The sequence below is a fragment of the Epinephelus lanceolatus genome, chromosome 6, assembly GCF_041903045.1.
Source record: "Epinephelus lanceolatus isolate andai-2023 chromosome 6, ASM4190304v1, whole genome shotgun sequence".
In the NCBI taxonomy this organism is placed as follows: Eukaryota; Metazoa; Chordata; class Actinopteri; order Perciformes; family Serranidae; genus Epinephelus; species Epinephelus lanceolatus.
In genome coordinates, this window is record NC_135739.1 from 22,643,141 (window position 1) to 22,669,615 (window position 26,475).

The 26,475-nt window shown below is 41.7% G+C and overlaps 2 protein-coding genes across 2 annotated transcripts; both read left to right on the plus strand.

The window, feature by feature from the left end:
* The first annotated feature begins 1,137 nt into the window (after nt 1-1,137).
* lsg1 (large 60S subunit nuclear export GTPase 1) lies at nt 1,138-13,893 on the plus strand. Its single transcript, XM_078168834.1, has 14 exons — nt 1,138-1,365; nt 2,147-2,273; nt 2,786-2,906; nt 2,995-3,081; nt 3,223-3,309; nt 3,409-3,469; nt 3,795-3,971; nt 11,025-11,393; nt 11,485-11,586; nt 11,696-11,836; nt 12,425-12,551; nt 12,832-12,911; nt 13,310-13,480; nt 13,578-13,893. Exons 1-14 carry the CDS (start codon nt 1,267-1,269, stop codon nt 13,755-13,757), a joined length of 1,929 nt encoding a protein of 642 aa, XP_078024960.1. The 5' UTR covers nt 1,138-1,266; the 3' UTR covers nt 13,758-13,893.
* Nucleotides 13,894-16,024: 2,131 nt separating this feature from the next.
* On the plus strand, nt 16,025-24,074 carry LOC117253945 (hydroxylysine kinase-like). The gene is made up of 5 exons (XM_033621850.2): nt 16,025-16,131; nt 17,098-17,406; nt 21,554-21,696; nt 22,511-22,691; nt 22,833-24,074. The coding sequence occupies exons 2-5, from the start codon at nt 17,103-17,105 to the stop codon at nt 23,270-23,272; spliced, it is 1,068 nt and encodes a 355-aa protein (XP_033477741.2). The 5' UTR covers nt 16,025-16,131; nt 17,098-17,102; the 3' UTR covers nt 23,273-24,074.
* Nucleotides 24,075-26,475: the final 2,401 nt, after the last annotated feature.

A 26,475-nucleotide genomic window follows, 5' to 3' on the forward strand; every position in this document is an offset into this window, starting at 1 on the left:
TGCTTCTTGAAAACACTTCTTATCTTGTATATTTGAACATTTTGCCAGATACTTATTACTCTGTTGTTTTAAAAACTGGACCCACTGGTTGTGAAAGCTAAATTGTAGTTACTGTACTTAGTGTAACTGTAATTTGCAGCATTCTCTGGCACAAGGATTTCCCTTGAGATAAATACATTTCTATTGAATTGAATTGAGTGCAAAGTAACTGTGTCCCCATATATTTTAGAACAATTTCTCTGATAAATTAAAGGATATATTTTTTCAAGTTGGATTTAAAACTTAATTTTCCCCTTGACATGTTTACTGAAAAAAATTAACTTGGAATTTCAATTTTGTTCACTCTGATATCCAACATAAACATAATCAACTATCTTTCAAATCGCACTTAAAAGCAATTGTAATTTAAAATGAGAAACATGAAAATATGATAGCCACAACTGTACTTTGTCATCCATCAGCCAGTTCATCATAGTCGCGTTGCAATCTAGGAGAGCCCACTCTGATACAGCTGTTTTATGCTGCCATCTTTCGGTTGTTATCAGAACTGCGCTTGTTGTATTTGTGTATATGTTTATTTACCCTTTGCGCCTATCCTGTGCAACTTCCTACTTGTGCAATATTTAAATATTTTCCAGTACAGTTCTTCAGCACTACGTGTGTATTATCCTGTATGATCTATCATGGACATACAGTATCCATATTACTGAAAGGTGTGTATTGTGTATATAGGCTAGCATTTATTCTAATTTATTTCATCTTATGTCATCTTGTTGTATTCTTATTTGTATTTTTATTATTTGTATAATTTCCCCCTTCCCTTTTCTTTTGCTTTTTGACTCTTGAGCTGCTGTAACTTATCTTTAAACTGACATGAGGAACGAATATTGGTACTGTCCCGATTTCCTTCAGGGCACATTTGATAGCTGGACAAAGAAGCGGACCGTACCATTGCTACGTCAGTGTAGATGCTTACATTAAAACAGATATTATCTCGAGTTGAAGAGGTTAATTATACAAATGCAGTAGCGGAATTTGTAACGATGTGAATTAAACGTATGAATCAATTTCCCGGTAGTTGTGGTCGAGTCGTCATCATATGAGGCTTGATGGTTTGGCCCACTTCCGGTTCTTACGACAACAACGTTTTGCACATGGGGTACAGTAGCTAGAGACATATAGCGTTTGGACCCTTCGGATATTTAACATTTCAGGTTTTTGTGAAGTTTAAATCATATTACAGACGTGACAAAGTCAGAAGTTAGCATGGGTAAGAAGAAAGCAGGCGGAGGATGCGGACTGGGCCGAGCTCTGATAAAGGAGAGACTGCAGACAGGCCGAGGAAACAAGAGGGGCGACACCTGGGTATGACATGGCAACTAAGTTAACATGTTAAAACGAATCATAGAGGATAGTTTGCTCACTGTTCATAATGTATTATGAAGTTCAAGTTCACTGACATCCCTGTGTGATCTGCCACTCAACATGTGGGGTCCGGGAGAGCTGTCAGTAGTTCTCAGAAGTCTTGTTTGTTGCTTGTGCCAAACTCCCTTGAGACAATATCATTTTATCAAAGCTTTGGATATCAGCAACATGAGGTATTCATATTAATACCTTTTCGTAATAAATATGTTCCTGTGTTAAATTCGGCATGGAGATAAATTACACAGGAGCATTATTTTTGCCATACAATCACAAGATTACTCAGAACTGGCTCAAAGACTCTTCTACTATTACCCATGGTATATTATCATACAAGACGAAGTCTGGTTTGTTGCTTGCGCCAAACTCCTTTTAAGAAAATGTCATTTTATCGCTGCTTTGCATATCGGCAACATGAGGTATTCATATTAATATCTTTTCGTAATAAATATGTTCCTGTGTTAAATTCGGCATGGAGATACATTATACAGGAGCATTATTTTTTGCCATATAATCACTAGATTACATAGAACTGGTTCAGAGGCCCTACCACTATTACCCATGGTATGTTTTCAAGACAGTCATGTAAAACAAACCACCATGACAACTGTTTTGGCAGAACACAACCGAGTTTAAGTATATCCTCATGATAGTCATTGTCCATGATTTTTTTTTCTGTAGTAAACACTGTAACCCCAGACTAATGTGTGGTTTGCATTTGCAGCTCCACACCAGTGAGCTGAATGATGGCTATGACTGGGGACGACTGAACCTGCAGTCGGTGACAGAACAAAGTTCCATGGATGACTTTCTGGCCACTGCTGAATTAGCAGGAACAGAGTTTGTTGCAGGTAAGTGATACCTCACCTGATCTCGTGCGAAGTTCTTGGGTTAAATGTTATACATGTATGTTGTGGCCAGAGATTGTCAAAAGGTTTTATCTATCAAGCATTGCAAGGTGTACTTATAGCCCCAGCACATGCCATTCTTTGGCACAGTATATAAACATCAAACTGAATGAAGATATAGTAGCTGATCGTTGGCTATCAAATCGAATTCACACTGTTTGCTGCACAGCAAATTTTGGGGGTGTACCTGTTGGTACTGTGTCTATATAAAATATGCTTATTGCTTATGTTTCTAATAGTGTAATAATTGAGCACATGGACTTTAAGGGTCACAGTGTGTCTCACCCTCACTGCTTAGAGAATCACAGGTAAATTGTTCTTGTCTTCTGAAGGAAGTTTGAATTTGGGCAGCAGCGTCAAGGGTTCTGTCTTGTCTCAACTGCTGTTTTATCTGTTGCACCTCTGCCCTATGATGCCACTGCTGCCTCTGACTGTTCCTTGCTTTGTTTCCTTAGAGAAACTCAACATCAAGTTTGTTCCAGCGGAAGCAAGAGCAGGTTTATTAACAGCTGAGGAGAAAACCAGGCTGAAGAAGCTGCATGAAGACAACAAACACTTCCTCAGGATTCCTCGTCGGTAAGTAGATGAGTTCTGAATTTTATAAATTCCTGTGTTGTATGTTTTGCATTTTAAATTTTCTGATATCTCGCTCCCAATATTTAAGCCCTCACTGGGATGAAAGCACCAGTCCAGATGCGCTTCAACAAGCAGAGAAAGACAGCTTCTTGGAGTGGAGACGAGAGCTTGCACAGTGTGTAATATTCTGTAACCTTTGCTCTTACAAATATATTGTTGCATTTTTACTGTTATGTACAAAATCAAGAACAGCATATGTGGTTACAGTGTAGGATTATCAATGTCAGCAATCTAACTGCAAGTGTTATCTGTGAAGGCTGGAAGAGGAACAGAAGTTAATTCTCACCCCATTTGAGAGGAACCTGGAGTTCTGGAGACAACTGTGGAGAGTGATCGAGAGGAGGTAAAAAACAAAAGTGGTGTACAGTTGTCACCTTTTACCTGTGTTTAATGAGGAATGTGTTCTCCTTAAAGTAAAACTGTTTCCATGTTTTTTCTGCAGTGACGTCGTCGTTCAGATTGTTGATGCCAGAAATCCTTTGCTGTTCAGATGTCTTGACCTGGTAAGTTTGTGAGACAGAATTGCTTTGAGGGGAAATAAATGTTGCTAGTGGATGTTACTAAACTGTGACTACGTCGTTCAGTTTTTCTTTTCTTTTTTGTATTTGGGCACACATACACGTTCTAAATGCGTTGAATGACTTTTTGGATTTGTTTTGCGCAACTATTGTTTATCTTAAGAGTTTTTTCCTCAAAGATTTGTACATTTCATTTGCTCTTACTGTAGTCATTTTTAAATAAGTAAAGGGATGAAATGAAATTAGAGAAACAAACTGTAGAAATACTGCATAAAGGTAAACTAAACACTTTTCTTTTCTGTGCTGCCAGGAGGCGTATGTAAAGGAAGTGTCAGAGCATAAGGTGAACATGCTGCTGGTGAACAAGGCCGACCTGCTGACCAGGGAGCAAAGGCGAGACTGGGCCAGACACTTTCAGAAAGAGGGGCTGAGGGCAGTTTTCTGGTCGGCCCTGGCTGAGAGCGACAGACTGGATGCAGAGGAAAAGGTGAGGAGGTGGAGGAGTGAGAAGCCCCACTCTGAATACCGCTTATCCTGTTAAGGGTTGTAAGGGGGCTGGAGCCTATCCCAGCTGACATTGAGTGAGAGGCGGGGTACACCTTGGACAGGTCACCAGACTATCACAGGGCTGACACATAGAGACAGACAACCATTCACACTCACATTCACACCTACGGACAATTTAGAGTCACCAATTAACCTGCATGTCTTTGGACTGTGGGAGGAAGCCGGAGTACCTGGAGAAAACCCATAAGACAGAAGGGCTCTCCCACCTCTGGTTCGAACCCTCTTGTTGTGAGGCGACAGTGCTAACCACTGAACCACTGTGCCGCACTCTGAATATAACCTGTAAATTCTCACGCATCTGTTAATACATTTATTCCAACTATCGCTTTTCAATATTGCAACATGCACGTTTCAGGCAAGACCTCATTCCTCAATGTGTATTTTGGCAGTGTCCTAAACAATATGCACAGGTGGGGTTAATTATAGGTGATGCTAACTGGCAGAACCAGTATAACAAGTAGATCCCAGCAGGAGGAGCTGCAACCTTTCCTAGCACAGAATCTCATGGTATGAACTACTAAAACAACAAATAACCAAGAAACACAGATATAATCACTTTATAAAACACATCCCCTTGGTGACGAGGGTGTCAGGGAAATGCATCCATGACACCTCACTTTGGAGAATGAGGCTTCTTCATCACCACCTCTCTGAGGAATATTTGATAGAACCATTGGATACATTTCGTTAATGCTCACATCCCCAGTGGGATGAATGAGGTTTCATTTGCTTGTTTTATATGAAGTGAATATATTGTTATGACCTGGTCGTTTAGGCCACAACAAAGAAGGGAGGGCCACACAGAAGGCTTAAGTTTTAAACAATGATTTTACTTGAAATTATAACAAATAATTACAAGAACAATAAAAAGGTATGAAATGTTAAGTCAATAACCAGTATGAGACGGAAATGTTGGATACAATGAAAGCCATATATGTGGGGGCGTCTGTGTGTGTGTGTGTGTGTGTGTGTGTGTGTGTGGTACAAAACAAAATAACCAAACCAAACAGAAACTGGCAGGATCTTGGCTGTCCGGGTAAGAGAGGGAATGAACTGAGGAAGCCTGCTTTTATAGACTTCCTCACAGGCGTAGCCAGCCAGCATTCTCAGATAGAGGTGGAGCCTCCCAACAAGCAGAGGTAGAGCTTCCCAGCAACCAGGAAGGTAAATGAACAGGAGATCAGCATAGCAGACAGCAGAGGGCCTTGCAAAGCAGCAGTGAAACCAGCCCAAGCCCAGCACCTGTAAAAGACAGCAAACAGCCAGCCAGACAGGAAAACAAAACATGGCCATGGCCATCACACTTCCCCCCATAAAAACGAGACCCTTTAGGGTTTTCGTAAATGTCCTCTCTAGGTCCGAGACAGAGCATCTGCCATCACATTCTCCCGACCTTTGATATGACAAATGTTCAGAGTAAATGGTTGTAAGAATAGTGACCAGCGCATAAGCCTTTGGTTATTGTTTTGCATACTAGACAGAAAAGTAAGAGGGTTATGATCAGTGTACACAGTAATCGGCATCATTCCAAACCCCACATACACGTCAAAAAACTGAAGGGCCGAAATTATTGCCAGAGTCTCCTTCTCAACAACTGAATAGTTCAAGTGGTGACATTTGAACTTACACGAGAAGAAACAGACTGGATGGTCAATACCCCCTTCACCCTCCTGTAGAAGTACTGCTCCTGCCCCAACTCCGCTGGCATCCACCTGAATCTTGAAGGAGTTTTCAAAGTTAGGAGCTGCAAGCACAGGAGAGCAACAGAGAAGGTTTTTCACAGCAACAAAAGCAGCTTGACACTGGGGAGACCACTCAAATACAGCTTTCTTGCTCAAAAGGTTAGTTAGAGGAGCTACCACAGTGGGAAAGTTTTGACAAAGTGATAAAACCCCACCAACCCCAAAAACCTCCCCAGCTCTCTTTTTGTTGTTGGCACAGGGTACTTGTCAATGGCTTCCACTTTAGCCCTCACTGGACATACCTGCCCATGGCTCACAACTTTACCCAGGTATGTCACACTGGCCTTGGCAAATTCATATTTTGACAAGTTAACTGTCAAATTGGCCTCCACTAGGCGATCAAACAGAGCCTTGAGGCGTGGAACATGGCATTCCCAGGAGTCGCTGTACACAACAACGTCGTCCAAATATGCAGTGCACCCAGAAAGCCCCTGCAAAACACTGTTCATTAGGCGCTGGAACATAGCTGGAGTGTTCCGCAACTCAAATGGCATGACATTGTATGCAAACAACCCCCCAGGAGTAATGAATGTACAAATTTCTTTTGCTCTTGATGTCAACAGCACTTGACAGTAGCCCTTTAAAAGATCCAGTTTTGTCACAAACTTTGCATTCCCTACCTCGTCCACACAATCTTCAATGTGGGGCATTGGGAAGCAATCAGGTTTTGTAACTGCACCTTCCTGAAATCTGTACAAAATCTGTCAGAATTGTCCTGCTTTAGGACCAGTAAACATGGTGAAGCCCAGCTGGATGATGTCGGCTCTGCTATACCATTATCTATCATGTACTCCACCTCCTTCTCCATGCGGTCTCTCTTCTCCATATGAACACAATAGAAACGTTGTTGAATGGATGTCGTATCCCCAACATCTATGTCATGCTGGATAAGGTGAGTGCGTGATGGAGTGTCTGAAAACAGAGATAGGTGGGAATTAATCAACTGAACTGTTTGTTGAGGACCTGACAAATAACTCAACTGAGCCTCCAAGTTGTTTAAATAAGCTGAGTTATTTAGTTTCCCCATAACACTCTCCTCTGATGGGGCCACAAAGTCTTCAGATGACATACTAGCCAACCTTGCAACAGCCAAGACAACTTTGGACTCACCCTCTTGCAGTGATGCAACACTACCCCCCTTCACAGCCCCAACATCTGCCTGCCCAGCATAATATGGCTTCAGTAGATTGATATGACACCATTGAACTTTCTTTCTTCTCTCAGGGGTATGGATAAGGTAGACGCACTCAGACATCATGCTCTTAACTGTGTATGGTCCATGAAAAGGACCATGCCTGAAAAGGAGAGCCTACAATTGGCAGCAGTGCCAAAACTTGATCACCTGGCTGAAACTGGCGAGCTTTAGCCTTCTGATCAAAAAGATCCTTCATTTTCTCCTGAGCCACACCAAGCTTCTTCTGGGCAGTTGTACAAGCAGTATACAAACGGCAACGAAAGTCATTCACATAAGTCAGAATGTTGTCAGGAGGATCAACACTTTTCCAGTGATCACTTAAAACTGCCAAAGGACCACAGACTTTGTGACCAAAAACCAACTCATTAGGGCTAAACCCTGTACTCTCTTGGCAAACCTCTCGCACTGCGAGCAACAGCCAGGGAAGACCGCCCTCCCAATCATGGGACAGCTCAGTACAATAAGACCTCAGCATTGACTTCAAAGTTTGGTGAAACCTCTCCAGAGCTCCTTGAGACTCTGCATGATAAGCACTTGAGATATTATGTTGCACCTGAAGATGCTTCAGCACCTGAGCAAAAGTTCGAGACATAAAGTTACTTCCCTGATCTGTTTGTATGACCTTTGGAATGCCAAATGTGGAGATGAAACTAGTCAGAGCTTTTATCACAGGCTTAACCTTAATAGAGCGTAGAGGAAACGCTGCTGGGTATCTAGTACTCTTGCACATAATAGTTAACAAGTAACAGTTGCCATTTTTACTCTTTGGCAGTGGACCCACACAATCCACAAGCAGGTGCTCAAATGTGTCCAATTACAGCAGGTGCTGTAATTGGACACAATGGAGCTGGCTTGATCTTCTGGTTGGGCTTGCCAGTCAGTTGACATGTGTGACACATTTTACAATATGCTGACACATCACGCTTCAACAGAGGCCAAAAGAAATGAGGAAGCACATGATCATAGGTCTTCTTCACTCCAAAGTGCCCAACCACACCATCATGTGACATGCACAACACCAACTGCCTGAATGCAGCTGGCACCACAACCTGAGTCACCTGGTCGACTTCCACATTGTCAACAACACGAGACCATTTCCTCAGCAGCACGCCCTCTTGAAGAAAGTAGCAATTTTTCAGCTCTCCTGCCTTGCTCATAGGGCAAACCATGTCAAACAGAGGTGTTAAAGTAGGGTCTACTGCCTGCTCTGAAATGAGCTCCTCTCTACTGATGGATGGCAAAGGACAAGGGCACAGCAAAGGCTTGTCCTAGACTTTCTCAGGCAGCTCCCCCTGAGAACACAACTGTGAGGAATCAGCTTGTGTTGACTCCCCACTGTTGTCTGAACTAGCCTTGCTCATTGCTCGAGTCACAGCACACACAGTGAAAACATTTGGATTTGAAGACAACAGCAGATGAAGTGCTCATGTGGATTGCAGTATCATGGTATCCAGGAAGGTGCTCTTTGGTCAGGAAGTGTAGTACATCTTGAAAAAAACAAAATCCAAGGCAGCTCTTCTCTGGTGCAAAAGTTAAAAGGCCTTTATTAAATGGCTAGTTCATGAAGCCCTGATGAAGGCCAGTGAGCATGGCCGAAACATGTTGGTGATTTTAATGTTCATCATGAACTAGCCATTTAATAAAGGCCTTTTAACTTTTGCACCAGAGAAGAGTTGCCTTGGATTTTGTTTTTTTTTCAAGAAAACATTTGGATGTTGTCTTGCACACTGATCCAGCTCAGCAAAACACCTAGGTGAAGTTGTCACTACCAGTGGTGGTGGAACATCTCTCCACACCTTCGCCCCAGCCAAGTCATTACCCAGGATAATGTCCACTCCGTCCATAGGCAATAAGTTGCAAACCCCCATGACCACTTCACCATTAACCAAGTCAGAAAACAGGTTAAACCGGTGCAAAGGTACAAATAAGGGGACCAAACTAATGCCAAGAACTGGAGTAGTACCACCTGTGTCAGTAGCTGATGAAAACGGCGGTAACTCCTTCAAGATGAAACTCTGTGATGCCCCTGTATCTCGCAAAATTTTAACAGGCCTCCGCTCACCATCACCAAGAGAGACGAAACCCTCTGTCATGAAAGGGGCATAAATATCATCATTCTCCTTTGGCAACACTACAGGAGTTGATTCAGCCACCACTTGATACAACTTTGATGACACTGGAGCCACAAGACCAGCAGACTTCACATACACACTAGACTCAGTTGAACTTCGATCCAACCTAGAAAGCGGACATTCCCCTTTCCAGTGACCTTTATTCTTACAGGAATGACAGACCCTCCCCGGATCAAATTTCCCATCTGTCCCTGGAACACTTCTGACACTGGCCTGAGAACCTTGCTGAGCCCAAACAAATTTGTCTGGATTAGACCTCCCATTCTCTTTTTTCATGACATTTACACCATATTTACACTGTTCTGAGCCATCAGCATGGGTCAACACATATTGATCTGCTAAGACTGCAGCTGCTGAAGCTGTCTTAACCTTGTTCTTATTAGTATACACTGCAGTGTGGTGTGGAACAGAGTTTTTGAATTGTTCCAAAACAATGAGATCACTCAAATCCTCATAGCTATTTAGAGTAGAGGCAGAGCACCAGCGAGCAAAGTGAGCGCTTGAACGCAACACAAGTTCAGCATGAGTGCCGTGCTGAGCTGCTGTGCGAGCAGCATGTGTGTTTGTGCGTAACAGCAGTCTGTTGGTTATTTACACAGTGTCCATAACAATAACTTTGTCAGCTGACAAACTGCACCGGGCTCGGGGTCAGGTTTGGTCAGGAAAACGCGGCCCGAGCCGCTCTAGCGTGCTCACCTGTGTGTGTGGCAGAACTCCGCCGTGCGCGATACAGAGAGCAGAGGAGAATTGTTAACGCGTGACCATGTAGAGACAGAAATGACACAATGACATAACACCATAAATAGTATATTGTTATGTTATTATATGAAGCGTTCGTCGCGCAAAATAATATTAATGGGCGCTGTGGGCAGGACATTGTTACACCGCGTGTGCCTGTGACTTCAGGCAGAGAGACCGCTGCATCAGAGCCGAAGGAGCACGTTTTAAAATACATTTATTTTATCAATTAGTTATTAACTTTTACTATTTTTAGCAACTTGCCCGATCGGACAAGTGAGTTGTTAGTTTACATGCCCGGCCTTGAGTTTTACTTGCCCCGGGCAGTCGGGCAATCCTTATTGTTGAGCCCTGTGGGGGAACAAACAAATGCTCCAGCCAGAATGACAGGACTATCTGACCAAAACCCTCCTGCACCCAAACACTGTCTGAACACATGCACCCTTCTGCAACTACAAAAAAAATTACTCTAAAACACCAAACTACTGCTCACTGAAAACTAGGGTCTACATTTTCCTACCCTCCAGACCTCATTACACAAAGCAAACCATTATCAAACAAAAGCAAAACTACAAGCTACTATGGCCCCCCCAAGCATTTTTCCTAATTATTAATATTAATTAATATTATTACTTTCATTAATGTTGTTGTAAGCTACTGTCATTACCGTCTGTCCTGCATCTCTCTCTGTCTCTGTCTCTCTCTCTGTCTCATTGTGTCATACAGATTACTGTTAATTTATTATGCTGATCTGTTCTGTACGACATCTATTGCACATCTGTCCGTCCTGGAAGAGGGATCCCTCCTCAGTTGATCTTCCTGAGGTTTCTACCATTTTTTTTCCCCGTTAAAGGGTTTTTTTGGGGAGTTTTTCAGCTGTGAGGGTCCAAAGGACAGAGGGATGTCGTATGCTGTAAAGCCCTGTGAGGCAAATTGTGATTTGTGATATTGGGCTTTATAAATAAAACTGATTGATTGAGGCAGACTGACAGGTCTGATATGTCTTATTCACTCAGCTGCTGACTTGTTGAATGATGGCGAGTGGATTTAATAATAGTGATAATAATGATAATGATGCTTTTAACCTCAGATTGCTCTGGAGAAATGTGTCTGAATAATCTTGCTTGTTAGCATCTTCAGACTTTGATGAACATCTCTTCCTCCAGGGCATGGAAGTGGACGATCCAGAGTGTGAAGAGAGTGACCCAGAAGAGGAAGGACAGCCAGACAATGAAGACTTGGCCCAAAAAGGTGCAGCTAGAGAGGAAGACATGAAGGTAGCAGAAGAAGAGGAGGTAGATGAAGAGGGAGAAGAGAGTGCTACAGAGGAAGAGCAACGGGAAACAGTGTCTGTAGATGAGGAGGACTGGTTCACCTGCTCAGAGGATGAACAGGAGGAAGGGGCTGCTGTTTCATCCAGTCAATCCTCCTTTCACAACTCCAGCCGTCTGCTGCATAAAGATGAGCTGCTGGACATGTTTATGGCTGTTCACAGTGGGCCCAGGTGTAAGGACGGACAACTGACAGTGGGACTGGTGAGTGAAAAGTCAACACTATAAACCTTACACAGGCATCATCAACTGTTGTAAAGTGACTACATGTTTTTGTTGTGCATGACTTCAACAGGTTGGATATCCTAATGTGGGAAAGAGTTCCACCATCAACACTATTTTCAGGAACAAGAAGGTGTCTGTTTCAGCCACTCCTGGACACACTAAGCACTTTCAGGTACAGGACTACTTTTTAAACCTCTCATTATTGATCCGTCATTCAGTGAATCAACAGAAAGCTTATAGTGTGATTGTTTTTGTTGCCTTTTTTTTTACATGAATCACAGACTCTGTATGTGGAGCCAGGCCTATGCCTCTGTGACTGCCCCGGTCTGGTGATGCCCTCCTTTGTTTCCACCAAAGCTGAGATGATCTGCTCCGGGATCCTGCCCATTGATCAGATGAGAGATCACGTACCTGCAGTCTCCCACATATCCTCTGGATGATTCTGGCACAGAATCCTTCAGCAGCTTTGTGTGCTATATGTAGAGTTTCTAACATGCATTTTCAGAAAGTGAAAGTAGAATTTTTATGATGGGACATAGGGAATTGAATTAAAGGCCTGTGAAAATAATTAGCAGTATGTCCTTCAGCAGGAGTGGGAGCAGTAGATTCCCGAAAAACTTTTCCCCTAGGGGCAGAGCCTTGCGTCCTGCGTCTCAGAGAGCATTGTGTGTTCCTGATGCGCACTCTTGTTTGCTCGCATAGAGACAAGTCATCACTTTTTGGATACGCTAGCTAAACTGTGACTTAGAGTTGTTTATTAACTTATTGGGGGCTATATTCTGATATCAGTGCTGTATCTTGCATCAGCATGCTTAACAAGGCACACTATCAGTTTCCATGTATACAGGTGTGAGACCAAATACACAAATTACAGGAAGTCATAATCGTGTAGTGTTTGTTATACTTGTACCGTGTATTATTTTTGTCGTAGTAGTTTTTGAGCTTAACTTTAATACTTTTTTAAATAAATCTTTTTATGCTGATCGTAATTAAGTCCTTAACAGATTTGTCACGTATGTCAGTTGATCCCTCGGCACGTGTTAGAGGGCACCTACGGCATCAACATCATCCGACCACGAGAGGATGAAGACCCCGACAGGCCCCCCACCTATGAAGAGCTGCTGATGGCTTATGGATGTGAGACTACCGCACATTTGTTGTGTTTGCATAGATAATAGATTAACAACAGGCCATTATTGTACTTAGCAGCATGCAGCTCTGTGTGGAGACAAGCTGTGAGAGTGACCTTTTATATCAAATGATAAAATGTAGGCTAGTATTTGCCCACGTAATGCTAGCTTTTATAATGTTTCTCTTGAATAGATTCTGATTATCCACTCATTTAACTGTTTTTTAAAGCACTCTGCTTTTAGAAGAGAGCAGTGATATATTGAATATGTGTTTCCATCTGTTTCAGACATGAGAGGCTTTATGACGTCGCACGGCCAGCCCGATCAGTCCAGATCAGCCCGGTACATCCTGAAGGATTATGTCAGTGTAAGTGCCAGACCTGAATCAGGACTCAAAAACTTGGTGCGAGTATATTTTTTTGCTGGTTTTGCGTACTTGTGTATAGTAGGTAAGGGTGAGAAGGGCACAGAGAACCATCCATTGAGTACCAAAATGTGTAGACGGTCTCTTTAAAGTCAACAGGCAACAACACACTGATTAAATGTTTAAATAACGTAAGTTATTTTAATCTGCCAATTGACACTAGTCTGTTAAGCTCACCTGCAGCGTCACCTACAGTCATTGTTAATGCACTGTGCTTCTGCTTTGTTTTAAAGGACGTCAGGGAGCTTTGGCCATTTAGCTGCATAATGAAGTAGCTGTATGTTAAATTATGTACATCCTCTCCCTAATACACTCTTCCTAATTATGTTGACTCTTTAAAGGGAAAGCTACTGTACTGCCACCCTCCTCCACATATTAACGCTGAAGACTTCCAGCCACAGCACAACAAGTTCCTGAATAGAGACACGGACTGCTGCGACCTCTCCGCTACAACAAACAAACAGAAAATCAAGAGAATTGAAAATGTGGTCGACAAGAACTTCTTCCATCAGGTACGATTCATCTACAGTCTTCTTGTTGGTAAGAAAAATGCTGAAATAGTAGTTATTAGGTATCATAGAATAAAAGATACTCTGTCTCTATCTCCAGGAGAATGTGCGGGCGCTCTCCAAGGGGGTTCAGTCCGTCATGGGCTACAAGCCAGGCAGCGGACCTGTCGGCCCAGGGAAAGCTGGATCAGAGGCGGTGGTGGGAAAACCCTGGAAAAAACACGGCAACAAGAACAAGAAGGAGAAAGTGCGCCGTCTTAACAAGCATCTGGACGCCTGATGATGATCTGAAATCAAAGAACTTTTAATCACGTCATTTCAGCAGGAATGGAAAAACCCTGAACTACAGCTCACACGTGATTCCAAAGGAATTAATGCTGAGCAGTGTTTGTAGGTAGATGTAGACCCCTTAATCCTGTGAATATGGAAAGGTCACGCTGTCTCAATATGAATATATGAGGTGCATGATCTGTCATGTGCCGCTCTGGATAGAGTATCATATTGGTGCAATGCATTCCATCAACTGGATCACTAGTTGTACACCAGATCTCAACACGGTGTTTGGAAAAGGACTCAACATCCAAAGGGTGTGGATTTTCTTAGACATTGAACAGTACAATTTGTATTTTGAAGATGTTTTAAAAGACACATCACATAGTCTACATTAACCAGATAAATACTATATGTTTGATACTGCTTTATCCAAATTTATATACAAATCTCTTTTTTTGCCAATTAAATCACATATTTAAAGAATTAGCAATTAAAATAATTGACTTCAGATTTCCTTTTGAGTTAAAAAATGAACAAAGATTTTAACAACACTTGTTTTTGCTCCTGCTTTTCACAGGTTTAAGTTAAAGATCTCAGACTTGATGCACTCAATAGATATATTTCTCCTAATTTTTGGTCGTAAATGTGATAAAATCGACCTTGACTCGCGTCAGTGACGCCGCCGGTGTGTTTTGGCCTCCAGTGAGCACCCACCTGACAGGTGTGGCATAACAAGATGATGACTAAACGGCATCATTACAACACAGGTGTGTCTTGGGATGGTCATGATTAAATGATCACTTTGACTGCACAACACAATGCCACAGATGTTTCAAGCTTTGAGGGGGCACAAACTGTCTGCTGGAGGTTCGTCATCCTCAGCAGGGTCTTGACCTGACAGCAGTTTGAGTGACTTGAGTAAGCAACTGCTCTCTGTCACTGGCCTCCGACACTTTGGATTTTATTGATGGCAGTTTGAATGCACAAAAATACTGTCTTGAGATTCTGAGACCCTTTGTCATGCCATTCATTGCCACCATGACCTCATGTTGCAGCATGATAACGCACGGCCTTATGTTGTCAGGATCTGTGCACAATTCCAGGAGGCTGAAATAATCCCCTTATTGCATTGCCTGTGTCCTCACCAGACATGTCATGCACTAAGCATGTTTGGGTTGCTCTGGATCGGCGTATACAACAGTGTGTTCTGATTCCTGCCAATATCCAGAAACTAAACATTGCCATTGAAGAGGAGTGAGCCAACTCTCCAAAGGCCACATTCAACAGTCTGATCAACTCTATGTGAAGTTGATGTGTCACACTGCATGAGGCAAACGTTGGTCACACCAGATACTGACTGATTTTTGGGGGTATGTGTACCCCAAAAAATGCTTTTCTGTAGCTCTAGTCATGTGAAACCCAAATAAAGGCCTTTTTTTCAAGACAAACTGCATATTTCAGAGTGGCTTTTTACTGTGACCATCCCAAGGCACACCTGTGTAGTTAGGATGCTGTTTAATCAACATTTTGATTTGCTACACCTGTCAGGTGGATGGATTACAAGGAGAGGTGCTCATTCACAGGGATTTTAATCAACCAAAATTTGAGAGAAATATATCTGTTAGGTGCACTCAAAAAAACAAGGGTCTTAGATTTTTAACTTAACCTGTCAAAAATGGGAGCAAAAAAGTGGAACCTTTAAATTTTTGTTCAGTGTATTTAAAAAATTATTAATCTAAGTGGGTATATGCATTCATGTAGGGGTACAACTCTTCTCATTAGAATTTAGAATACCTCGACTTCAGATGCCCTTAAGTTTAAAACCAAACCAAACATAACTTTACAATAGTTGAGATAAAAATGTTGGCTGCCACATTTACCAGTAAGACTTTTATTTTGAAATTTACAAACCATAATCCCATATATTTTGAGTCTTCCTTGATAATACTTTTACCACAAGATGTACAAATAAAGATTTTGCGAAGAGGAAACATTTACTTAAATCTGGTGCCGACTTGTTCTTACGCTTCACTTTCTCTATCCAGCCCTCTCATTAAAATTAGTAACCGGAAGTTATATTTTCCCTGACTTTACACTGGTGCTACGCAAAAAAATGTCTGTACGCTGTGAAAAGAGATGATTCGTTACAAAATGAGATTTATTCTAAAATACGCAGTATAACCTTAGTTTATTTCACAGACAAAACCTACATTGTTCAGATTTAAACGCTACTGGTGTTTTTTTGTTTTTTTTAAAGTTCCACCGGATGTAGATGTTGTTAATAACCCCCACATTAGGTTCAGTTAGGGTCAGGATCTACGAAAGGTACACAGCACATAACGTGTCTCTGTCATTCCCGTGGTGTTTTCATACAGCCTGAGGTAAGTTCACTGACATGTGAATGATATATTTTATTTTCAACAGTTTTAGCTGTTATTTCATGTCGCTACAATACCGTCGTTTGTAGTGTGTTGAATACGGTTGACTAAGTTACACGAACGTTAGATACCAAACTGTTAGTGACGTGGATCAACTGATGACACTCAATATATCACATTTTTTATATTCACTCTGTCACGTGATTTGGGTGAGGTTTATGGCCAATTGGCCATTTTTATCTTGTTTAATCCGCGTAGTTCCCTTAATAATGGCAGAAGAGTACGTTGAAAAGATGTGTTTGACTCCAACATGTACACAGTGCGAGAAAACACTGTTAGTAATACGGAAATAATAGCTGGGAATGTGGAAAATCCTCCTCGTTATGCGGTAGGGTTAGGGTTAACCTAACCTAACTTCTTCACTTGAAGAGCCTGGTGACGCAAGGCTAGTTATGCGGTAGTAATATTTGAATGGAGCTCAGATTTAATAGGAAGCTGGGTGGCGCAACCAAGTTTTATTTTTCAGAGTCACTGAATAATAATTTAGTGTAAAATGGTCATCACAGCTTCCCGTAGTCTGTTATGTCACTTTTATTTGTCACTTTTTGTTTGTTATGGGGGGAAAAGGATTCAGTTTGTAATGATAGGAGCCACAAAACAAACAAAAAAACCCTGCAGACTCTTACATTGGAGAAGCTGGACTTAAATGTGTCATTGTTATTTGATAAATTTCTTAAAAATCATAGAATATTAACACTGTTACTACCACACAACAACAATAGTCATTAAAAAAAATACTAAAATATTTAATTTCATTCCTAAAGATGTATGCAGCTTGCTGTAATGCACCCTTTGGCAGTTTCAGACAAAAATGTGTACTTTAAATTGTTATAAATTCACATATGATGCTGTTGTGTAAATTTCTGCAAGCAAAATTCTTTTTGTGACAGCTTGTTGTTTTTCATTCAGCAATTATGTCAGCGAAACATGCCAAGCCCCACTTCAGCCAGTCTCTGGTGACTGAGATGATGAAGAGGCTCTTCGACCTGACGCCATCAGAAATCCACTCTCTGCCGAGCTATGATGACCAGAACTTTCATGTGGTGTCCGCTGAAGGTGGCGAGTACGTCCTGAAGATCACAAACTCAGAGGACAGCAAGAACTACGCCCTGATTGAGATGCAGGCTTATGCTATGTCTGTCCTTCACCAGAATGGACTTCCTGCACAAACAGTCGTGCCCACCACCTCAGGACAGCTCATGAGCCTGGAAGAAACAGGTATGAGACCAGTCCCACAGATCAGACCTGATGAATGATGTCAAGTAACACTGGCTGGAAAGAAAAACATCGTATGGCATTATCAGAAAATTGCATCCATATAGACTAGACTAAGTGTCTCACAACAGCCTTACAGTCAGTGTTTGTCAGTCAGGGATATGTTAAATTAATTCTGCCTTGATTGATGTCCAAATGCTCTATAGCATTTTCTCTATCAACATTCAATCATGACTCATGAGTAAAACATACAGGTTGCACTGTAAATACTATTTTTGATGTATGAGAGTGTTGCATCCCGGCTCAAGGGAGCATCATAGTCAACAAAGTGTACTTAATTAAACAACAACAGGTTTTACATCTGCTTGCTCCTTTGTCAAAATAGGGTTTCAGCAGGTTTACATGGCACTCCTCTTCCAGCCTGAAACTTTAACTAAGTGATCACAATCACTGACTTGACAGTCAATCACATATGGCCCTCTATATTGCACCTGCTGTAGATCCAGACAGTGGCAAGAAGGCTCACACCTTATCTCCTGGGGAAAACACCCTCCGTTTGGCTTTTATCAAACCAACATTTTATTTTTTCTTGGGTTTGCTTACGTTTGTTTTGGCTAGTTCATATGCCCTATGGAGCTTTGACTGAAAGTTAGAAGATGAAGTTGGATCTACTAGCCATTTCTCTTTTAACACCTTCAAAAGGCCTCGTACAGTCCTGGGTCACTTCTCTTGCTGCAAAGAGAAGTGAAGGGACTCCATCATCCCAGTCTTTCTCAAACTCTTTGCAGTACGCTCTTAACATATTTTTCAGAGTCTGGTGAAACCTCTCAAGGGCTCCCTGGGACTCTGGGTGATAAACAGAGGATGTGATGTGTTGGACTGGCAACTGCCAAAGCACTTGAGAGAACATACGGGCCATTAAATTCGACCCTTGATCAGTCTGCACAATTTTTGGGAGGCAAATCACTGTAAAAAATGTGACAAGGGCCTTGAAAACTGTTGAAATTGCAATTTCCCTTAAAGGAACTGCATCAGGAATCCTGGTAGCTGCACACAGGATTGTCAGCAGGTGCTGGTTTCCAGAATTAGTATGGGGACGGCTCACACAATAAACCAAAACGTGCTCAAAAGACTCACCAACAACAGGAAAGGGACATAATGGAGCAGGAGGAATTGTTTGGTTTGGTTAACCCACAGTTTGGCATACATGACAAGTTTTATAGTGCTGTGCCACATCTGATTCAACGCCAGGGCAGTGAAAATGTCTAGTTTAAAGTTTATGACTCTTTATGACTCCCATCTGGCCTGCCAGACGATGATCATGTGCCAGATGCATCATATTAGAGCGATAAGCACTTGGAACCACAACTTGGTACACACTGTCCCAGCCATCTTCAGAGGTCATGTCAGGAGATGTCCACTTTCTCATAAGCACACCACCATCAGAAACAAAATAACCACAAGAAACATTCCTGGTGGCATCCTCTGAAACTGCAGTTTCAAACAAGGAGGCTAAGGCATCATCTTTCTTGTGTTCAGACTTGAGCTCCTCGTGGGAAGGAAACTTTTCATCCAACCCCAAATGGCCATCTTTGGCTAGGAAGGTGTGAGCAAGTGTGACGTCTGTGTCAACACTTTTAGCCAGAGGTTTTTTCGATATGGAACGGGTGGTGACACACACAGGGAATGTGTCTGGGTATTTTTGCTCAAGTTCATTTGGGTCTTCAGACATAGCAGGAGCGGCAAAACCTACAAGGGTAACAAGCAAAATCATTCCCTAGAATGAAGGACACACCTTCAGTTGGGATAGATGGACGCAGAGCCACAGCGACCTCTTCCAGAAACCAAGGCTGTTTAGAGAGTTAGAGTGTGCATTGGTTAGGTCAAGTAACCACCAAAGCCTTCCACAACAGCACTAGTCTCATGCAGACTCATCAGTAAATGGGAGGAAATCCTGTAAAGTTACTAACTGAAAAGCTTCACTGTCCCTCCAAATCTGAACAGGGCACTTTCTCTCAGGATCAGAACCAAGAGAAACAAAACCCTCAGTCAGGAAGGATGAACTGGCTATCTCATATTTTGGGCTCAGTGCCAGTATAACTTGAGGCAGAGTGGGACTCTTAGCTGTTTTTACTAAAGCTACTGGCTTAGAAGATTTTAGCTTCCTGCTCAAAACATGACATTCAGCGATGAGGTGGCCAGTGTTTTTCTACAATAAAAACAAGATTTTGCAACACAGCCCCTCACAGAAGATTTCCCAGGCAAAGTAGCAGGAGCAGGAGAAGAGCTAGCTCTGAGGGACATAGCCTTCCCTTTTGGCTCATCCTAAACTTTATTGAAGTTAGTCTGAGGAGTAAACATGAACTCATCTGCTAAAACAGCAGCCTTTTCACTTGTTGACACTTTATGCTTATTAAGATATGTACATATTATACCTGGCAGACAGTTCTTCTGCTTTCTCTGCATTTTGAGACTGGCACCATCTATTGAAAAATGTTAGTTTTTCCTCAGCAAACCCCACAAAAGTTTGCTTATCAGGCTTACAGAGGCTTCTGAATCATTGGTGATAGGCCTCAGGAACTAGCTCATAAGCCTTGACGATCGCATTTTTAACTGTATCATAATCCTCACTCTCTTGAAGGTTCAAAGCAGAACAGGAATCCTGAGCCTTTCCTACCAACACACTCTGGAGAAGCAGCGTCCGAGCCCGCTGAGGCCACTTAGAAACAGTTGCAACACGTTCAAAATGAGGGAAATACTTTACCATCCTTCTCCACAAATGGTTGAACCAGCATGACTTTAAAACATCAAACTCAGATGCCTCAGACTTGGCCAAGCTTCTAACGCAGCACTTTTAAGCTCCAACTCTTCGAACTGCTTTTCCTATAACACCAGCTCTTTTGACCTCAGCTGAAGAGTAGCATCTGAAGGTGAAGGAGAAAGATTTGCCGAATCCTTGGATGGATGTTAGTTGAGGCCTGTGGCGCAGGAGCAATCTAAAAAAGATAATGTTTGGTTAAAGTAGCTTTAAGGACATCTTTAATACTTTCTTTTAGGCATTTATCCTCAGGAGTAATCGATATTATAATAATGAGCACGTTTCAGCAGCTGGTAAATTGATCAAGCAACTCCTCTGATGGTACCACAATAAAGTCATCAAGGGAGGCCATATCTGAACCTGAACCACAACTAATGTCCAAACACTAAAGTCTTTCAAGAGGACACCAAAACAAACTAGCGTGCATAATGCACACTATCAAAAATGTCCACACAAACCGCAGCAACTCAAATGCTCTCTCTATCTAATGGCTATCAAAGCCATAGTCACAAAGATAGGCCCAGAACTAACCCATGAAGCTACAAAAGTAGCACCAAAATGTTACCAAAGTAGCTCCCATTCATCAAACAGAGCCTTCAGGCAACCACCAGCATCACCCACAATGACACGCAACTCAAGGAAATCTGGCTGACCAAAAGTCAAGTTAAATACTGAAACCTGACAAATTAAAAGCTTCACAATGTAAGTTAGGTTCACGGACACCACAACCAGCCAAGCTATTACTTACTCACCAAACCTCCTGTACCACCTGCCACCCAAGCATTTAGACTATTGACAGAGGTTTCTAGAATATATTAACTTTTAAATTGATGGAAACAAATCTACGTGATTGTGCTCTGTGAGTGTGTATTCACATGCTGAGTATCTGAAATTGACCCTGGGATAGATGCTGTTTCAGAGAGCTTAGAAAGTTAAGTGTAGAGCTACGCTGTGGGCACTCGATCAGTGGAGGAGACCAGACGAGACGAGACCAGACGAGGCAAGACAAGACTTTCTTGATCCCTAGAGGGGAAATTCAGGTGTTGCAGCAGCACAAAGACAGAAATAAGGCAAAAGTAATAATAAAGGTACACAGGTAATGAAATACATTAACATGTGCTGCCTCAACGCAAAACAAGATGAACATCTGTAGCTTCCATTTTACGTAATATATCAGACTGTGGCAGGTCCATGTCCTCAGCTATGTTAATACTCAAACACAGTAATGATAAGTGTGCCCCTGAGCAAGGCCACAGCATACAAGTCATGCTTTATGAGGACTAACAGTGAGGGGAATGGCTGTTAAACTAATCCTGTCGTTATCTTTGGCAGATTGCGGCTATGGCCCACAGAAGTACCTGGTGCGGCTGATGACTTATTTGACCGGGACCACCATTTCCAAGGTCCCTTTAACACCACAGTTACTGTATGAAATTGGCAAGACAGCAGCCAGGATGGACAAAATCCTGCACAAGGTATAATGGTTGAACTTTCTTCATGGTACAGCTGCTAAGCTTTGCTAGGCAAAAAGTACTTGGGGCCCTGAAACACCAAGCTGATGGTCAGCTGTCAGTCAGTGTTAGGCCGTCGGTGAATGTCTGTCACCATGGTTTTTGAGGTGTGTCACACACTGTTGGCGCTAATTGGTCCATCAGCTTTTTTTCATCCGATTGAGCATGTTGGATTGGCAGTTGAGCCGGCAGAGCCCGTCAGTAAATGAAATTACTCTGATTTGCAGTTGAGCTCAATGCACAAGAAGAGGAACAAAGTTGAGAGAACTACTCAAGTCAAGATGGAGTGAGATCAAACTTTTTTTTAGCCATTTAACTCATTAGCAAACACGGTTCATGAATTGTTTATGGAATTTTTGGCTAGTGGACTGTAGGTATCCCATGTTTTTTCAGTATCGGGTTGTGTTGGTACAGCTGAGGTACCAAACTCGAGGGCTTCAAAACAAGGGTCTATGAACCAACTGGTGACGTCATGGCAGCTACTTCCATTATTTTCACAGTCGATGCAACCGCCACCTGCTGGTATGGAGTTACTTCCTCTCACACAGGCGCAGAACGTGCTTGGTAGTTGGCCGTTGGCTGTAGTCTTTGCAATGTGTACAGTTACAATTTTTTGACTGAGACGCAGGTGACATGAGGCAATGCAACAGTCAGCCCTCGTTGCCACTAGTTCTTCGATGTCAGTTTGGTGTTTCTGGGCCTTGAGCTTACCTTTAATTCTGTCTTGTACTTTCTGTTCTGCCTTTCTCCTCCTGATAATATTATTGTTTTTTTCCAGATGGAGCACCCCCATCTTGGCGTGGTGCAGAGAGAGAATTTCATGTGGAGTCTGTCAAATGTTCCCCTCCTGGAAGGTTACATTCATTTATTAGATGGAGATCCTCTTCAGGAGGTTGTGAAGTCTGTCATTCATCACTACAAGACCTCTGTGATCCCTAAGCGCTCCAATTTCCGCAAGTGTGAGTATGATATTTACTTATAAACATTTAGATACAGGAGCTGGCACCTTGTTTACTCAGCTGAGACTGGATACATCACTGAATACATGAGTGATAATGTACTTTGGTTCACACAAACATTTTATTTCTTCCATCTCTAAGGCATTAACCATGGTGACTTCAATGAACTCAATGTGCTTGTACAACCTGAGGGTGATGGCCACAGGATTTCTGGCATCCTTGACTTTGGGGACATGAACACTGGCTACTTCATCCATGAGCTTGCCATCGCTATCATGTACATGATGACCATATACCCAGAACCCGTAGATGTGGGTGGACCTGTCCTCGCAGGGTGGGAAAGTGTCCTTCCCCTCAACGAGGCAGAGAAGGATTGTCTCTATGTGCTGGTGCTGTCCCGCTTCTGCCAGTCGCTGGTTTTAGCTCGTCACTCCGTGATGTTGCATCCGGAAAATGAAGAGTATCTGATGATTACATCCAGGAGGGGCGTCCACATTCTCCGTAGTATCTGGGAGCTCGGAAAGGAGCAGGTGGAGAAGGTGTGGTTTCAGAGTGCTGCTCAGTTCACTGACAAGAAGTGAAATATTAGTATGAAAGCCATTCACCCTTTCAATGAACAACAGGGTGATTCTACTGAGCCCTTTTTTTGTGAATCAAGTGTAATTTTAAGATCACCAGTAAAAAGAATAGATTATGTTTCAACACTAAAAACATTTTACTCTTGAGATTCAGACATAATGTAGTAGGAATACTACACAGTGTCTGAAACCAAGATGACTAAGGTAGCAGATATAAAGGTAGCAATAGTAACAATAGATCATGTACTGTAAAAGCAAAATGTCTATCAAAGAAAGCATTTAAAAAGAAGATAGGGAAAAGTGCTTTATAGTGCCATTTATCATGTGTAATAAGTGCCTAAAGTCACAAGGGATTATACACTCCAGTGGATAGTCACGAGGGATTATACACTCCAGTGGATGTGTACCTTGGTGCTTCTCTGTATGGTAACAGGCCACTTGGCCAGGCATTGGATTGATTTTTATGACATTTCACAAAGAAAGAGACAAACACATCAGCAATGTAAGAGACTACAGCATCTCCTCTGTAACAGATTTTATACCTTGACCAGCCAGTTTCATTTGATTTACCAAGAATAAAGACAAATGTATTGCTCAGGTCACATGTCAACTGAAGTGCAATAATGTCCTGCTATATGGATTGTTGTGCACATGAAACCTTTGTACAGTTATACATTATGCTTCTCTGGGAAATCTACCTCAACTTTCAGACTGTGTGTTTTATACTTTGCCTGGGTCCAAATGTTAATTTAATACTGTTATACTGCTCCAATTAGACCAATAAACAAAAGAACAGCCCCTTAAATACTCGGTTGCTATTTTTTATATATACTTAAAAGTGTGTCATAAATGTGTATGAGTGGAGTGGTGAGAAACATAGTTTTTAACTCAATTTCTTCCAAACAGAAAAGGGCTTAAACGTGGGGAGTGAAGCTACACGACACTAAGAATACAGAGGAGACTGTCTAACAAGTGAAAGGGACAAGTATCTTTTATATTTACAAGTCAGTCAGAGTCTTGGTGACCCAGAGAAAATATTCTTGACCACTTGCAGGAACATTAGTGGTTATTTGCTTCAGGTTTGGAGTCTATATCATATTGTATAATTGCTGTGTATCACTGCTGTGTAACCAATTTAATATTTACCATTGCACAACATGTCATAAATAACTCTCCTCTCTTCAAGAGAAGTTGTACTTACTGTCACATTTTTACCTTTATCTGTTCCTCAGCTGACTAAAGGGCACGTCTGCATTTATCCAATAGATAATGTATTTTTATGGTCAGTGGACCTGCATCGTAAAACATCTTTTGAGTTCCTACACTTGTAAAACAGGAAATTGGTCAGTGTAGTTAATACCTAACTCATGTACAAGAAGTGCTGATTTTAAAAAAAAAAAAAAACATCACGAGTGTGAAGTTCTTTGCATGAGCTTTGCTCAAGAAAGCCGCAAGCACTAATTTCACAGGCTGAGAAATCTGCCAGTTCTCAACAGACATGTTTTGAACGAGCACTACACTAGTGATAACAAATGAAACTGACACTTTAAAAACTACCATTAAAAGAACCATTACTATCGGAGCTTATCAATAGCGTGGTCTTCAATAATTTTGCCCTGGGGCCTGTTTAATACTGGGTTTCAGTACTCATACCTAGCTATACCACTCAGAGGTTGAGGCTGCCGATTGAATAGGCCATTATGTAATCATTTCATGCATTTCTGCAAAGAAAATTAGTGAAATTGTTAGATTTAAAGTTTAAAAATATCAAGATATAAACTTAAACGTCACAGAAAAAGGGAACGGACATACCTGAACAAAAGCTTTACTCACAGAGCCTTCACTTTCTGCTGAACAGCCTCATTCTGAGTTAGAAAAGTACACAGTTAAGACAGTTAAAGAGCTAATAGAACAATGGCCGAGCATCAGGGAGAAGAAAACACTAAATCTGTCAGAAATGAAGCCTGTTAGGTATGAATGATTGTTACAATTTGAGGAAAATACATATTATAGACATGAAATTATAAAAAACTTTTCCAATCAGGAAAACTGAACCCTGACGTTATATTCAGAAGAAACAATTGGCTCGAAATTCAGCCAAATTGCTCTTCTTAGTCAGAATTCCTGCAGTTATTCACTATTTGGGTTAATTCTACAGTTTGCTCTGTACTGTTATTGTAATGCATTGGATAGATATGAAATATCTATAAAATACGTCACGTAGTCAGGGGTTTTCAGTTTATCCAATGTAAGAAAAAAATGGGTTCCTTGAGGAAAAAGGTTAGGAACCACTGGTTTATGCCAGCGATCAACAACTGGAGATCTGAAGGGCACATCCGGAAGTAACTGAAGTTTTCTTAAATCAGGATTTAAAGGGTTGTAGACATGAATGTGACATTCAGAGAAGGGGCCCCGTACGGTAAACAGGATGTGGGTGAAGTAGGAAGATGTCTCCATCTAGTGTTCATCCGTCTTTCTCTTTAAAGAATTAGCTTTCTGAATGTCTACAGCCAAGCACTAACTCTGAAGCCATCAACACTTGTAGCCTATACATTAACCAAGTGTGCTACACTGAATGCGCAGTCTCTGCTTTACAATCTCTTTGTAATTTTATAACACACTTTTTAAAGAACTGCAAACACAACTCACTACTTTGGCATTACTTTAACAACTGTCTTTCCACATTGACACGTGCTGCCTAGCTCAAGACTACATTGCATGTGATGTGGTTTATTATGTGATGTGTGTGATTTATGGTCAAACCCACAAAGAAGGTGAGATTTAGCATAAAAATTTGTTTCTGTTTTTCTTCTTTAACACAGATGTTTTCTCATTTGTGAATAATGTTTTGCTGCTTTGGTGTAACGTTTTATAGTTGGTATGTGAAGTTTTGCAAAAATAGCCTATAGTCTCAAAGATGGTGCCAAAGCAATCAGAAAAAAACTGTAACATCATTTCACTAATAGAGTGGCGCAGGAATGAGTCCTTAAACCAATCAAACTGAAACAACTGCTGAGGGTTATTTTTGTTGCTTCCCAGGGTATTCATTCAGCCAGCCAATAGGTGGTGCACTTGACTTGCACTAAATATCCATAAAGCCTGTGGGAATCAGGTAATACAATACATCATAGAAAAGAGGGGATGTGGGAGACCTAAACCTGCTAACAGGATAAATCACCAAGATATAATGTTCCAGAGCAGAGAGC